The 15,179-nt window shown below is 32.3% G+C and overlaps 6 protein-coding genes across 6 annotated transcripts; 2 read left to right on the top strand and 4 right to left on the bottom strand.

Moving 5' to 3' along the window:
- Positions 1-16: 16 nt before the first annotated feature.
- On the bottom strand, positions 17-1,129 carry RO3G_00346 (uncharacterized protein; the record flags this gene model as incomplete). The annotated part of the gene is made up of 5 exons (XM_067654937.1): positions 17-499; positions 570-645; positions 706-833; positions 892-986; positions 1,039-1,129. The coding sequence occupies 5 exons, from the start codon at positions 1,127-1,129 to the stop codon at positions 17-19; spliced, it is 873 nt and encodes a 290-aa protein (XP_067511038.1).
- A 273-nt stretch (positions 1,130-1,402) lies between these two features.
- On the bottom strand, positions 1,403-3,490 carry RO3G_00345 (uncharacterized protein; the record flags this gene model as incomplete). The annotated part of the gene is made up of 4 exons (XM_067654936.1): positions 1,403-1,821; positions 1,883-2,786; positions 2,855-3,075; positions 3,136-3,490. 4 exons carry the CDS (start codon positions 3,488-3,490, stop codon positions 1,403-1,405), a joined length of 1,899 nt encoding a protein of 632 aa, XP_067511037.1.
- Positions 3,491-4,477: 987 nt separating this feature from the next.
- Positions 4,478-6,364, bottom strand: RO3G_00344 (uncharacterized protein; the record flags this gene model as incomplete). Its single annotated transcript, XM_067654935.1, has 6 exons — positions 4,478-5,002; positions 5,056-5,331; positions 5,436-5,777; positions 5,835-5,958; positions 6,024-6,143; positions 6,204-6,364. 6 exons carry the CDS (start codon positions 6,362-6,364, stop codon positions 4,478-4,480), a joined length of 1,548 nt encoding a protein of 515 aa, XP_067511036.1.
- A 1,399-nt stretch (positions 6,365-7,763) lies between these two features.
- RO3G_00343 (uncharacterized protein) lies at positions 7,764-8,855 on the bottom strand (the record flags this gene model as incomplete). The annotated part of the gene is made up of 2 exons (XM_067654934.1): positions 7,764-8,440; positions 8,492-8,855. 2 exons carry the CDS (start codon positions 8,853-8,855, stop codon positions 7,764-7,766), a joined length of 1,041 nt encoding a protein of 346 aa, XP_067511035.1.
- Positions 8,856-11,220: 2,365 nt separating this feature from the next.
- On the top strand, positions 11,221-11,592 carry RO3G_00342 (uncharacterized protein; the record flags this gene model as incomplete). The annotated part of the gene is made up of 3 exons (XM_067654933.1): positions 11,221-11,319; positions 11,370-11,410; positions 11,472-11,592. 3 exons carry the CDS (start codon positions 11,221-11,223, stop codon positions 11,590-11,592), a joined length of 261 nt encoding a protein of 86 aa, XP_067511034.1.
- Positions 11,593-14,584: 2,992 nt separating this feature from the next.
- On the top strand, positions 14,585-14,958 carry RO3G_00341 (uncharacterized protein; the record flags this gene model as incomplete). Its single annotated transcript, XM_067654932.1, has 2 exons — positions 14,585-14,854; positions 14,917-14,958. The coding sequence occupies 2 exons, from the start codon at positions 14,585-14,587 to the stop codon at positions 14,956-14,958; spliced, it is 312 nt and encodes a 103-aa protein (XP_067511033.1).
- Positions 14,959-15,179: the final 221 nt, after the last annotated feature.

The following is a 15,179-nucleotide window of genomic DNA, read 5'->3' as shown; positions in this document are numbered from 1 at the left end:
AGTAAAACAGTCTTTATTAATAGCCGAAATTGTTTTTGTGATTAAACCCAAGATCGTTCAATGCAGCTAATAACTCGTTTCGTGCAGTTTTAACATCATCATACTCCAAAGCACTAATGGCCCATTTAGCATGCTTTTGAGCAGATGGAACATTGGCATTAATGGTTGGAAGTGGAGCATCAGAAACAGTGATGGCTGGTTCTGCTGATGTTACAGGCAAAGAGTCAGGAATAGGAGCTGGTGCTGGAGCAACTGTTGCGGCAGAAGTAGGCGCTGTAACTGTGGGCACAGAAGGTGGTTGGACTGTATCTGCTTCTTCATTAGGTGTGAGTGGTAAAGGCGCAGTGAAATTAGATGGGGGGCTTGGAAACTCTGAAACGGAAGGAATACTCTCCTGTTGTTGGTCTAGTGGTGATCCAACTTGAGGCTGGCGACCTTCACGTAATGCTTTTGTAATATCCGTTGCTTTCCATTTTGCATATTTGATCTTTGCTTCAGTCTATACGATATGTTTTAAAATGTGTCTGTGTATTGTACATGTTTGTCTAATTTTTTTTTTTTTTTTTTACTTCAGCATCAATTTCTCCAAAGGTTTTTAATAGCTCCAGAAAGATAGATGCAGCTAAAAAGGTTTTGGCTGTCTTCCTGCCAAGATTATTAAATTAGTTAGTACCTGAATACCTTTTTTTTTTTTCCTTTACTCACTTGCTAGCTTTTCCAGCTCTATCTTCGTTGTCCGCATTCAAAAATATCTTTAAAGCAAAATTTTCTATATGAGCATATCCTACCAGGTCATTTGTAATGGCCTCATTATCTCCCATACTTTTCTTTTGCTACAATAGTTTAAAAGATGTTAGAGGTGCTTTGTTTCTGTAATTTATAGCTACATACGTTCTCTAAGGAATCTAGCAAGTGAGATAAATATACATTTGTCTCTTTTGTACGAGAGCCTTTATTAATGGCAAGCTTTGCGGCATAATATTGAGCTATATTGACATTATTTTTTTAATTTCTAAATGAGAATATAGTCTATTCTACCATAGTAAGCAACAACTGGATCTCTTTGCAATAATTCTTGGCCTCGCTGAATGTAAGGTGTAATAAATTTCAAGTCAGAAGGGATTTCCATTTTCTATTTCTTTTATAAGAAAAAGGTGCAAGTGTTAACAACTTCGCGCGGTATTTCAAATTATTATTATTTTTTTTGCAAAAGTTCTTCTAAACTAAGGCACGCTGTTACTGTTAATGCGAGATACAACAAGTATCAAACAGCATAGCTTGCATTAGCAAAAGAGAGATAAAGGGATTATATATCAAAGATGATATTATTTGAACATATACATTCATGTGTGCATAGATATGTGTGTGCGATATTTATTAATTATATTACAAAGATATAATGTTATGAACTTTTTTTCTTCATATCTTTGCTTGCTTTTATGAGAGGAATTAGAGATTTAGAATGGTCTCCACGCTGAAGAAAAGGATGTTGTAACAAAGCATTAGAATCAGGGCGATTATTACTATCTACTGTTAAAGATTGCTTCAAAAAGTCTTTGAGAGCATCTGATATCTCATCCGGGTGTTGTAATGAAGGTGTGCCGTTCGTAGCAATTAGATAAAGAGCCCTTAGTGGATTTTCATGCAAATAAGGGGGTTCTCCTTCAATCATCTCAATAATCATAATTCCAAGTGACCAAATGTCGATCTTGGGACCATATTCTTTACGTGTTACTACTTCAGGTGCCATCCAGTAAGGTGTTCCAACCATTGTTGTTCTAGTTTCTGAGTCATTAAGTCTCGCACAAAAGCCAAAATCAGCTAATTTTGTATTAATGAACGTTAGATCATCCTGTCATTCCTCTTACTTTATACAACTTACTTAATTTAACTTGGCCATTGAGACCTAATAAGACATTATCTGATTTAATATCGCGGTGAATAATACCCAGTTGATGCAAATGGTATATGCCCTCCAATGATTCACGACACACGGTTGCTATCTGGCTCTCTGTCATCATGCTGGTTGTCACAACATCTGTCAATGAGCCGCCTTCCATGTATTCCATTACTACCCATAATTCATCCGTAACCAAGAACGAATCGATATAGTTTACAATGTTCTTGTGCTGAGCTTCTCTCATGACTAAGATTTCATTAATTATAACTTCTTTTCTCGATTGTTGAGATAGATTCATTTGCTTGATGGCTACAGACATATTGGTATCCACAGATTGAGCCGTATATACACCACCAGATGCACCTTGACCAATCTTAACCATGTTTCTGTACAACTTTGTAGGGTCTGCATCGGTACAAATTGCTTGAAGGTCAGCAATCACTTGTGCATCCTTAGCTGCTTCTTCCCGCTGACGTTGCTCTCGTCTCTCTCTTCTAGACTGGTCGTTATTGTCGAAATCAGGATCTAAAGGTGCCGGCATAGAAGCAATATAAACAGATCCATGATGCGGTTCTTGTAGCGGTGATGGTAATAGTGGTGGTGGCGTTGGTGGTGGTGGTGTTGATGGTGCTGTCAATATCTTTGGCTTAGATGACACAGGTGGTTTAGGAGGAGGTTGCTTTTTCAGTTCTGGACGAGCCGGTATAGGAGGAGGCGTACGCTGTTGAGACGGCCTGGAAGGGATAATTGGTCTAGATTCAGTAGGTCTTGCACGCTGTGGTAGTGGGGGTGGTATATTATAGTGGCGTAGATGAACATTATCGAATTTTTCCCAAACAGAATCCTGATTTGATTCTTTATAGAAGCCTAAAGCGTCCAACACAGCCTAATCCACACAGATAGATATCAGTCTACTCGAAGAAAGTCTGTTGTTCAACATGAAAAATACCTTACCTGAGGGTTTTGCTGTTGCTCCTTTTTTGTAATACCACTTTGTTGAAGTAATATTTGCCATTCTCTTGGCATTCCTGTGAACTCTCCTGTTTGTGAATTGAATCCAACATGTGTCACATGAACCATGTTATAAGGAGAGGATATCTTTGCGTGAATTGGATTTGAATTTGTTGAAGATGTGGATGAATTATTAGTATTGTTGCTTTGGACTGGCCATAAGTCTAAAACAATAGAAAAGTGTCATTAGTAAAAGAAATTCAAAGGGCTGAGGAAAGGCTTACCACTAACACTTTCAACTACTTTTCCAAACATTATTTTTAACGCTGAAGATCCACTTTTTTGTACAGAAATAAGATTAGGAGTAGACGGTCTTTTGATGGCTTCTTTTTGAATTTTTGTTACTGAAGGTCTTGGTGGAGGAGGCAGCGGTGGTGGTTGTGGTGGCGATGGCGAAGGCATATCTTGTATTGTTATATCTTTTTCTAATAGTGCTTTTATATTTGAAGGTTTTGGAGGAAGTAAAGGTGGTTGCGATTTTTTAAGATTTGAATTGAGCTCGTTTTCTGATTTATTGTTAAATAATTTAACATTTGCAGAGACAATACCAATTGTTGAAGAAGAAGAAGGGGAAGTCATTTTTGTTTTTCTCCAATGCCATTAGAATTGTGTCTTTTTTTATGTATATATTTTTGGTATCAAAGCTTACGCTTTTCTTTTTATTAAAAAAAGGAAAGTTGTAAGAAAGGCAGAGGATTACCACAATTGTTGGCGTACTTTGAATGAAAACAAAGTTTTTTTTATTTTTTATTTTTTATTTTGTTGAAATGTGCAGATTTAATCATTTCTTCAATGGCGTTATTTTGTCGTTTGGCTGTCGCAACTTTTCTAAATTTCTATTATTTCAGTCCTCCTGCTTCTTTTACTAAAGCTATATGAAATTAATTAAAAGGATAGTTTGCAGAATGGATAAAAAAGGAAGTAAGCAAAAGGAAAAATCATCTGAAAATGTTAGTTTATTCACAAGGATTTGAAATAATAATAAGAAAAAAAGTAAATTTATTGATCTGTTGAAGTGCAAAGTTTGTTAAAATGAGTGCAAGAAACAAGGTTACACAAAGTTTGGTGGATCAGCATTTTGTCCGTCTTGTATTGTGCCACAAGCTCATGTCTGATTATACAAGCATTAATTTGAAAAAAAAAAAGCAATGACTATAACACAAGCTCTTGAAACCCTTGTTCAATTAGATTTCTTGTTTTTTGAGTAGAAACATTCTGTTGATTTTAATAAGTTTAGATTATAAGGTATTGTTAACATAACCTTGTTTGATTCAAAACAGTAAAATGTTACAATTGTTTTAAATTATAACCAATCAAATAATGAAAAAAAAGGGTCTAAAGTGGACATTTAAAGAATTCAAAGGACTAGCAAGATGTCAAGAACTAAAAATACGCTCAATAATATGGTTACATTAGAAAAAGGGGTAATAATTAAGCAAAACAAAACAAAAAACCAGTTTTTTTTATTGAAATCACATTTTCATTGAATGAAATGAAAGTGCAATGCTATTTACAGATGGTGGCATTCGAAACAATACAATTAAATAAATAAAGTGAGAAAGCTTTTCAAAGTATGAAACGAATATTTGTGCTTGTGCCCAAGACGCGTTTCTTGCTTACATGCTGATTATTGGTATTATCAATAATCTTGCGTTTACCAAGGGTAACAGATACAGGCTTTACATTCTCGTCCTGAGAGGAATCAGTAGATATAGAAGAAGCCAATGATGGAAGAGAAGAAGGATAGTCATCTTCTTGGCTGCTTGAAAAGGAATATTTGCGTTTAATGGTTGATGCATTGTCTGAAACGCTTATTTGTTTGGTACTGTTATCAGCTGGTATGTTTTCCTTTCTCAAAATGACCTCATTTTTGACGGCCTTATTTTTGACCAAAGCCTTAAACTTACTTTTAAGTGAAGTCTTATTGGCAGATACAGTTTGAGTAGTCACGCTTGTTTTAGTAGTAACGATAGCAGCAGCAGCAGCAGCAGCAGCAGCAGCAGTACCAGAATTTACAGCTGGTGAAGAACCAGAAGGATTGTTTGAAGAGTCTTTACAAGAACCAGAATTTTCATAAAGATTGAACCATGGCTAAGTTAAAAAAAAATAAATATTTTTAATAAAAAGAGGGCTTTACTACTTACAGGAATGTTTTCCTTATTGAGCTCTTTGTTACAATAACGATTCAAGAGATTGATGGATTGTGCTATACAGGCATCCTTAGGACCAGTAAATTCTTTTGGATCACAACCAAGTGAAGGGAGGTATTCTTGTTTGAAGCCTTTAGGCAATTCATTTAAACGTACAAACTGGCGAGTCTTCACATCATAAACAAATTGATGTAAAAAGGCAGTCTCAGCGCGTTCAAAGTCTTGTTGGTATCTTGCAATATTTTGTCTAAAGCGGAGTGCTTTCATGACCTTTTTTGTAATAATAAAATTAGATTTGAAGGAAGAAAAAAAAAAAAAAAAAAGAGAAAAAGGGGTTACTTTTTCTTTTTATATGCAGTATGTTACACGAGTACCTTTTCAATTGTCAAATGTTTTTTGATGAGCGTTTCTGCTGTCTTTAAGCCTATCCCTTTTAAAGAAGGCAAATAGTCACAACCAGAGAGCATACAGATGTGCCTTAATGTAGTAACACTAAATGGCTTTATATCTATCACCTTGGATATATCTTCAAAGTGAATGCGCATACAATCGCCGTATCTGTTTAGCTTAAATATCACAGTAGAACAGCCAAATGCCAGTAAGTCTGAATCTTCAGTAATCGCTGCTTGCGCATAGTTATTTTTCAACAAGTATGCGAGCTGCGCATCAGCTTCATAAGGGGCAATGACATGTTGCACACCAATTTCATCCAGTTTCTAATGTCATACAAATCAATAAAAGTTTGATCCTATTAAAAGAAAAAAATACTTTACTTTAACTACTTGTTGAATCATATCTTGGGTAATACTGATTGACTGTTGCAAATAAGGCAAAGCTTCTTTAATTTTATTATCCTTGACAAGTTTGAAGCCAATGTTAAATGATTCCTTGCGTTTTCTATTGTTTTTTTTAAAGGTTGATATAACTACATCTATTCCAATTTATTTATTTATTCTATTTACTGAGCACGCTTTGAATTTGTTTCTTGCTTCATGGGTAAAGATTGTCCATCGAATACAACTAATGGGATCACTTTATAAAATCGCAACATGTTGATTAGATTCATAAAATAAGATACATATCTAATATAAAAGGTTTGAGAACGTATTAAATAGAAAGAAGAAGAAGAAAAGTAAGCCTACTTTGTCGTTGGTTGATTCAAGGCAAGCTCCAATGCACATGAAAAAGATCCTTTATGAAGCCAGCAGTGACCGTCTATTGCAACAATTTTACCAGCATACTCTTGAATATGTATTGGCTTTGTGATAGGAGCTAGTAAAGGTAATAAACCTGTAATACCCATAGTGCGATCTGTATGTATAGAGAGGGAGGGGGAGGGTTGAGAAAAAGCTATAAATTTTGGTTCTTAGCAAATAATTATTTAGCTGTCACAATAGAAAATTTTGCGTAGTTTTAGAATTTGATTTGGCGGTTTTTCAAACTTGGTAGATCTTTTTGTAATGCCATCCTTTGATAGCTGGCATAGAAAATAGAAATAAAATATTTGGGATAATTTTCAATTAAATTATAGCCAGTTGATTAAATCAGCTTAAAGCTTCAGTAAGAAACATACAGGGAATCCATTTTTAATACTCTATCAATGCAAGTAAAAAGATATACAAAGTAAATGCGACTTATTGATTCCAAAAGTCAAAGTCTTTACTATGACTTCAATTATAAACATAGATTTTCTCGATTGAGAGACGTGTATGATATAAAGCATAAAAACCTTTTTTTTTTATAAAATATGGATTTAATATTTGCTTTTTTATATGCAATACAATAAATAAAGGGTCCAACAAGAGGTAATTATAATTATCACTTTATGCTATTGTTCTTCATTATTCAAAGTATAATAATATACACAACATTTATATTCAAATCAACACTTGTTTTAATCAAAACATAAAGAAATAGGATTTTTATTGTCTTTCCTGTCACGTACTTTAGTAGATAAATAAGACCACAAAATACACATCAATTTATCTTTTAAAAAAAAAACTTTCTTGTCTTTAAACGGACGCTCATCATGCGTGTGTTACTGTATGTGTCAAACTATCCTTAGTATAACAAACAGATCGTTGCAAATCTTTTTTTTTTTTATTTTTTTTACGAATGAATTCTATAGGTTACAAATGAAAATAATTTCCCTTTCCTTCTTTTTTCCCAAGCTATTTAAAGTGAAACCTCAAGGGAAATGTAACACTGCCAGATATAATAGCGACATGTTTACCCGTAATTTACAGAATGAAACTTGGGTTCGTTTAGTTGTAAACATCTAAAGTCTGTTGATGTTGACGATAAATTAGGTTTGAAATCATTAAGATTTATAAACAGCATGAATTGATTTCACTTTGAATGAGTGAATAGATGAAAGACATGTTTCACAATTGAATATGTAATGCATAACTTGTAATAATCAAAGTGTACTTTTAAATATAAATAAAAATCTTAATAATTAAACTTCCAAGTTTAAAAATGGGTTTAACCAAAAAGGGACTTTCTGCTTGTCGATCATTCAGTTTATCTTTCTTTTCTTTTGGACGTTCTTTAAATTCAAAGACCGATGAAACATTCGAGATTTTTATTAAACTCGGCACAAGTTTACCAAAAATGGGATATTCCGTTACTAAGGTGTGGCAAAGCTGGATGAATCCAATTATAGTATTTATTATTAAAAAGAAGAAGGGAAAAAAAAATTGTTACAGTTTATTGAGTTGTTCAGCAATCGCTTCTTTATCGAAACCTGCATCCATTAAGTTTTTGACAAGCTCAGCTTTTGCTTTTACTCTTTTAGTGATTTCTCTTTCCAAAAGTAGCTGATCTCGTTCTATTCTCTTTTCTCTCAAGAACTGTAGCATTTCTTGTGATCTTTTCATTCTGCCTGCTTCTTTTTCACGTGTCACTTGAAGTAATGATTCAGCAAGTACATCTTTTGATGGAGGTGTAGGAGGATAAGGTGGAGTAGGATGCTGTTGAAGATGATGAGGATGAATATCAAAATAATGACTTGCGGGTGGAAGTACACGTGGTAAAGGTCGGATAACTAAAGGCGGCATGTTATTATTATTATTATTTGTTGTTGTTGTTATTGTTGTGGTAGGTAAAGATTGAGTTGAATGTGTTGGACTTGCAGCAGCAGTGGATGTGTTGGATGACTGTACATGACTATCACTTAAACGACGTCTTTTTCTTTTTATTTGGTCTTGGTCAATGAATGTATATAAATCTTCTTGTTTAACATCAAATAAACCATCTTCTTCTGTATCTTCTTGAGTATGTGTAATACTACGTATTGACATTGGCCAAGCACCAGTTCGATTACTACTGAATACTCCATGTAACGCATCCCAATATGGAAATCTTTTTAAAAGTTCCTCTTTAAAAAAGTATTAATATTTTTTATAAAAAAGAAAATGTTATAGTTTACCATGCACAGCATCTTCTGTCGCACCAGTCTCAAGTAACTTTTTTCCCTCTATTTCTTTCCATTCACGAGCTAAACGATAATTTGCTTGTAAAGTAGATATTTTTGATGCTACATCTTTTGCTAAACGATGATAGATGCCAACTTCTCTCATTTCATCAATAATACTTTCAAGTAATGACTTCTTTGGTATCCTTTCGCAATCATCTCCTTTCCATTTGGCATAATTCGTTTTCTTTGATAACCAGTTTACTAATACATCCATAGAACTAGGTCCTCCATTCACCCCATCTTTTAACCAACTCTTATAAGGCTTTTTCCCTTTAGAGCTTGGTGCTGTGGTATTATAAGGTGCCATCATTAACATTATCTTTTTTATAATAAAAAAAAAATTATTTATTTTTGCAAGAAAAATATATAAAAAAAAAAAGAGAGGGAAAATAGGAACAGTTTCGAAATTATTTTTTATTTTTGTATACAAAACCAATCAATGCCCGTCGATCCTTCCAGTGATCTTAGTATGAAAATAAAAAAAAAAAAGAAAAAAAAAAAAAAAAACAGATTGTTTTCGGTGATTGAAATCGATTTATGCGGTAAATTAAACCAATTTGTGGGGAGATCAAACAAAAAGAAAAGCTTAATCTTCAAGAGTAGTACTTTTATATTCTAGAATCATTTTAAACCAGTCTTGTTAATAATACAATGAGATGAATAGAAGAAAAAAAAATTATGAATTTCATCGGTGAGAATGTATCACAGACAGTTGACTGTCTCTTAATTTATTTCTCTCCTTTTACAGAATTACAAAATTAGAGCACATTTCTTGTTTCCCTTTATAATATTTCTGTTTACTATACAAATAAATACTTTCTAAAAATAGCAAGCGGAACTTGCCGAAAAGAATACAAACGCGTACTAAAAAGTTAAGGGAATTTCCATAAATAGAAATTAGCTTATGATAAAATAAATGTTTATTGGTTGCTGATATTTAATATGAAAAAGTAGAAATTATAAAATAGTTCGCGTGCCGAGTCTCTTTTTTTTTTTTTTTTAACTTTCTTAACACCAAGACAGAGTAGACATGGAGTTTGTTTTCATTTAAAAATAATCAGAGTTTACGATTTAAAGTGACTAGATGAATTTATTGCGTAACTCATAGTTTACAGAAAATAAAGGATGAATCATTAAAGTATTTGTGTTTTATTTCTCTTTTTTTTTTTGGTTTAAAGAATAACTGCATTTCTGTCATCCCCTTAATATGGAAGGGATCGGCTTTGAATTTATTATTGATTGGTTCCTTTCACTGGAAATGACTTGATAAAGTAATTTTCAATGTCAAATAATATTTCTTGTGTAATAGATTCACTTGAAAGTCTAGAATTTCTTGTACGAATATGCAAGAACCAATCATTGGGTGACATACTTCAACAGAAAATTATGTTTTCTGTTATTAATTAAATTTCCAATCTAACCATATTTGTATAGCATTGAATCTTCCTTGGTTCTAACTCCTTTGATGCATTTCATCATATGATATCCAACAACTCAGTGAGTCGATCATTCTTATAGCGTATCATAGAACACTTCGGACTTTTTATTTCTTTTTTTCATAGAGTTGAATAGATGCCTTTCAATGATGGATTACGTTATAGTGTCAGGTCATTTGCTGGAATGGTAAGAAAAGGAGTTTAGAAATCCCTGAGAAAGGAGTACTAACATCAATAGAGTCATAAAAGAGGGGTAATCATATTCTGTTTAACAGATTAGATAATATTGGAATGCTTAGAGATCAAAAAATAAAACATTTATAAAATAAAACAAAAATCATTCACTTCTATTGACTATAATATCAACTACCTTTCACCATAACATATCTTGTCCTATTTTAATTTGTCAATAAAGAGAAAAAGATGATTATCATTGACAGCAGTCAATTGTAGATGATATTATATCATAAGCAGTAATTGTGTACAAATAAAGAGTACTCTAGTTCAAAGTATTTCGGACTTTTTCATCATGAATCAATATATCTTTGAGTGCTTAAAACCATCTTTCTTTATATCACGCGCTTTCATTTCTTTTCCTTTTAAAGAAATGTTTCATAAAATAGAAAAAACACATTCTCAAAAGGCTAAAAGAATGAATATACGCAAACGTCCTCTATTTGAATGTATCATTTGTTTAAATGTCTTTACCAGAAATATACCTTGTCATACACCACATTGTTCTCATTTTTCTTGTCGAGATTGTTTGCGAAACTATTTCAATCATTATTTGAATGGCTTTGTCTCGGGCACATTTGAAATGGTCCCCTGTCCTTATCCAAATTGCAAGAATCAGTTTTATACAGAAGATGAATTGAAGCATCTTTTCACACCGGCGCAAAGCAAGAGATGGTGGAAATCTGCTCATAACAAGGCTTTTATCACGAACAAAGTTAGAAGAAAAAACAAACTGAAAATGCCCTCATTCATAAAACAAATCGTTATTATAGGTGACATGCCCTCTTAAACGATGTGGTGCTGTTTATGAAGCAGATGAAGGACTAGCAAAAAGATGTACTTTTATAAACTGTTCACTGTGCCATAAAGCGTTTAATGTTAAATATCAAGTTTTCCTAAACACAGGTGAATGTCCTTTTTTCTATTATCGAAAATCTTTCTTTTTTTTTTATTGTTTTAAAGAGAGATGCACTTTTTTTAACTGAAACTGTATTGATAGAAAACACCAACATGCTTGACAAGGACGAATATATTGAAAAGACGCTCAAAGTAGCCAAAAGAAATGCATGGACTCGGTGTCCTCGTTGCCAATGTATAATTGAAAAAACTGTAAGTTTTGCTTTTTTTTTTTTTTTTTTTAAGCTCACTTTTTTTTGTAGCAAGGATGCATCAGCATGCATTGCATTTGTGGTACTTCTTTGTAAGGACCCCCTATTTAACAAACAATCCCTGCTTGTAAATAACACTCTTTTTCATTGTAGCTGCTATCGTTGTGGTGGTATTCAAACAAATCACGGATGCTATAATCGATGTGAAGGACTTTCTAATGAGAAATTAGTGACTTTGCGTAAAAGTATGTTTATTTTATCAGATGAAAACTAAAATGGTGTTTTTTTTATATCAATGATAAACTCATACAAATGTGTTTACAAATCTTTCTCTATAAATATTTGCTTTTATAATCCAAAATAATAAAATCAATGTTATATTTTATTTTAAGAGTCTTTGCATACTGCCCCCTTTCTTTACATAACCAGTATTATTACTTTATGTGTTATGGTTTGGCTGGCACAAAGTAAATCTTTTAAGCATGAGAGGAATTTAAACAATGCTAAACTCAGAGCTAGATTCTTTGTTGTGGTTAAGACATACAAAACAAACAATTGAAAGCTGTACAAGAGATTTCCACTTGTATAATAAACTGAATAATTTTAATCGTCTTCACGTACGCATTCTCAACTAACTGAGTTTAGAAAAGAAAATGACAGCAAGGAAACATCAATAATCTACTTTTTGTATTTGCCAGTGATTCTTCTTCCTTACCAATGAGCATTCCTGACCGACAGATTTCAGCTATTATAAACTGTTGAAGTAAAAATGTTCATACACCAAAGCAACAAAACCATAAATGGAACAGTAGCAAGATTGAATTTTATCAAAAACGCTTCAAGTTGAGAGCCTAGGCTAAAAGCAATTAGCATAATTTTCTACTATTTGCTTTATAATTTGGCATTCTAATGTTTCATATTAAACATTGGTTGTATTACTTTGCGAGTCAAACGGACCAATCTTTTGTGGAATGTAATAGTGAAAATTCTACTGAAAGGCTATTTAAAATAGCTGTCGGGCCTAACATAAGGAACACTTTTAAATGGGGCTTTCAGTCATGTTTACTAACCGATAACAAATAAATCAATACACCGGTAAGTAACTACCTGAAGCTAATGGTTAATTAAAGCAATACGTTGATTGTTAAAATAATGAATGTGTTATCTTTTATGTTATGCTTGTTTCAAAATATGAATGAATAATTTCCAGATTATTTATAACACAATCAGATAAATGAAGTTCAAAGAAGAAAAAGAAAAAAAAAGGATGAAAAGGCAGTCTATATCAAACACTTTTGCTACTTTTATACAATAAAACAAACTAGTGAAATGTTACAATAGAACTCTTTTCTCCTTTTGTCGTTATCGATTACATAAGGAAACTTGGAACAATAACTACAAAGAAAAACGTATTTACAGCTACTATAAAAGTTATAAAATTAAAAAGTATTCTTTTTAGTAGCTATAACTGAAGCATACTAGATCAAATAAATCAAAAACGCCTTTTTTTTTTTCACTTGGTTTGCAAAGTTTGTCTTGAACTCTGCAAGCGCCTTAAACGTAAGCTTTGGATGGCAAGTATGAAGCTAGAAGAAATAAGCCAAGATTCAAATTATAAACCAAGACGATGTAAAAGAACTCCAGCAAGGTAATGGATGTCAAGCGTTGCAGTAGAAACAAAGAGTTGATACACTGACGCATATCTATAAAAAAAAAAAGAGCCGCTTTTTGTCAAGAGTGATGCTCAAAATCCCCACAAAAGCATTAGTATACAATGTTCTTTTGTCTTCAATACTACAGCAGAAGCTAAATGGACCAGGCTTCATCTGACGAGATCTTATTGAGAACGAAGTGGAACTAGAAAAAAGTGGCAGAAACGCATTGATTACGTGGAAAAGTAAAGTGAAAAATTGACAAACAAATACAGATTGTGAGTTGCTTTTTAATGATAAAGGTATACACATATTAATGAGATGTATTAATAATTCAGTGTTAATGCTGTTTGAGCTGATGATATGCAATGACAACTTTCTACAAACATAGCAGCTTTTCTCTCCTTGTAAGCACGTTTACAAAGAGACAAGACATCCCATGTAATATAGCCGTTTCCTGTTGTTTCTTTTTCGAATATTTTTAAAGATTATTTTAAAAATAAAACCGTGAAATATAAAAAATATTAAGCTTACAAAGAAAAAGCAAAAGACAAAGGCGTGGCACTGATTAAAAAAGAATGGCTTGAAGTTGAAGCTTGGGGAAGAACCAGCAAGTGTGGTTGATAAACCAAAGAAAGAGCATCTTCTCAGTAATTTGGTTCCGAAAAAGCTATGCCTAGGATTGGTGCTGAAAAAGAGATTTTTATGAGCTGAAGGCTTTAGTTCATCAGTTTTATGGAAATCAGAAAAAGCCCTTACAAGTAAAGATGACAAGGAAGAGTATGTTGCCTAAAAACATGAATTGATGCAGATATGTTTCATGCAATGCTTTAGCTTCAATGATTCCAAAAACCATAGCTGCTTTTGTATAGGCTAATCAGTCTATTTGTTATCCAGAGTGCAAAAAGTTTTTATGTTTCCAGAATATTCTCAGATCGTTGCTTTTGCTTTTAGTAGACCGACTATAGTTGATTACGACTTTTTTTAACAGTGTGGTCATTTTTTAATCTATTTTTAAGAATGCCTTCTGCTTGAAATTGCCCTCTTTCTATACCTGTTCAGGACGTTGGATAGCTTTGAAGTTTAAGTGGTTCATTAAGATTACTTGACCTTTTAATAGTAGCATTTACTCTTCAATTATAAAAATATTGAAGCTTAAAAAGTGAAGTCATTTTAAAGCAGGGACTTGTCTTTTTATCATTTATTTGAAATTGACAAGCTACTAATAGCTTATATAATAAATAAATATAAAAACACTATTTTCATATAAAACTGGTACTTAAACTACACTTATTGGTATCTAAAGATATTTCTTAAATTTGACTTGACTGAAAAGAATAAGCATAAGCTATATTAATACAATGTTATGATCAAAAATAAGTAAATGAATAGTTCATATCCTCAACAAAAACACAATTTTCGAGCTAAAAAAATAGAGCACTTTTAATTTTTGCTATGTTATTATACCCTTGGTCGGAACGGCTTCATCAATCTGAAATCACAATTTTTTTTTTGTGCTGCGTAATTTTTCAACAACCGAATATAAAAGTGATCCAAACTTTATTTCAACTAGACTTTCTTTTTTTTTTTTTTATTTTTTTTTAATATATCATTATGCCATCAACCACACCAAATAACACTACAAAATCCATTCAAACACAAGGCACATTACCATCATTCGATTATTCACAAGACAAACAAGCATACATCTTACCTCCTCCTACTTCTTTACCAGGCTATTATCATTATCTTCCAAGCTTAGAAGATAAAAAGAAACACAGCAAGTCAAATCATGATGATGTATCTACTGCTGCAACTACTTTAGCATCATTTGCTTCTTATAAACAGGAAGATGATGTATGCCCAGAAAAGCAAGTGATTGAGGTAACTTCAATATTTAATTTAAAAAAAATTTTTTTGACATCTTTTGTGTATAAATATTATAGGCAGCAAAAATTTTGATGAATATTTCAAGATGTGTTGTATAATAAGATTTATATTTGTTCTATACTTTTGTAAAAAGAAAAAAAAAATAGTTTGGTTTAGAACAAATTGTGTCTGTTTTTCCCTAAATATTGTAAAAAAAATAAAAAATAAAAAATAAAATAGTCCTTTTAGTATGTATTTCTACTGTTTTCCATCTCTTTCAACATGAAAAATGCAGTTTAGAAACACTTGGTTTGCATAAACTGTAGTGACATTATCGTTT

Source organism: Rhizopus delemar, genomic scaffold, assembly GCF_000149305.1.
Source record: "Rhizopus delemar RA 99-880 supercont3.1 genomic scaffold, whole genome shotgun sequence".
NCBI lineage: Eukaryota > Fungi > Mucoromycota > Mucoromycetes > Mucorales > Rhizopodaceae > Rhizopus > Rhizopus delemar.
Note: the sequence above shows the minus strand (reverse complement) of the source record. Positions and strands in the feature narration are given on the sequence as shown.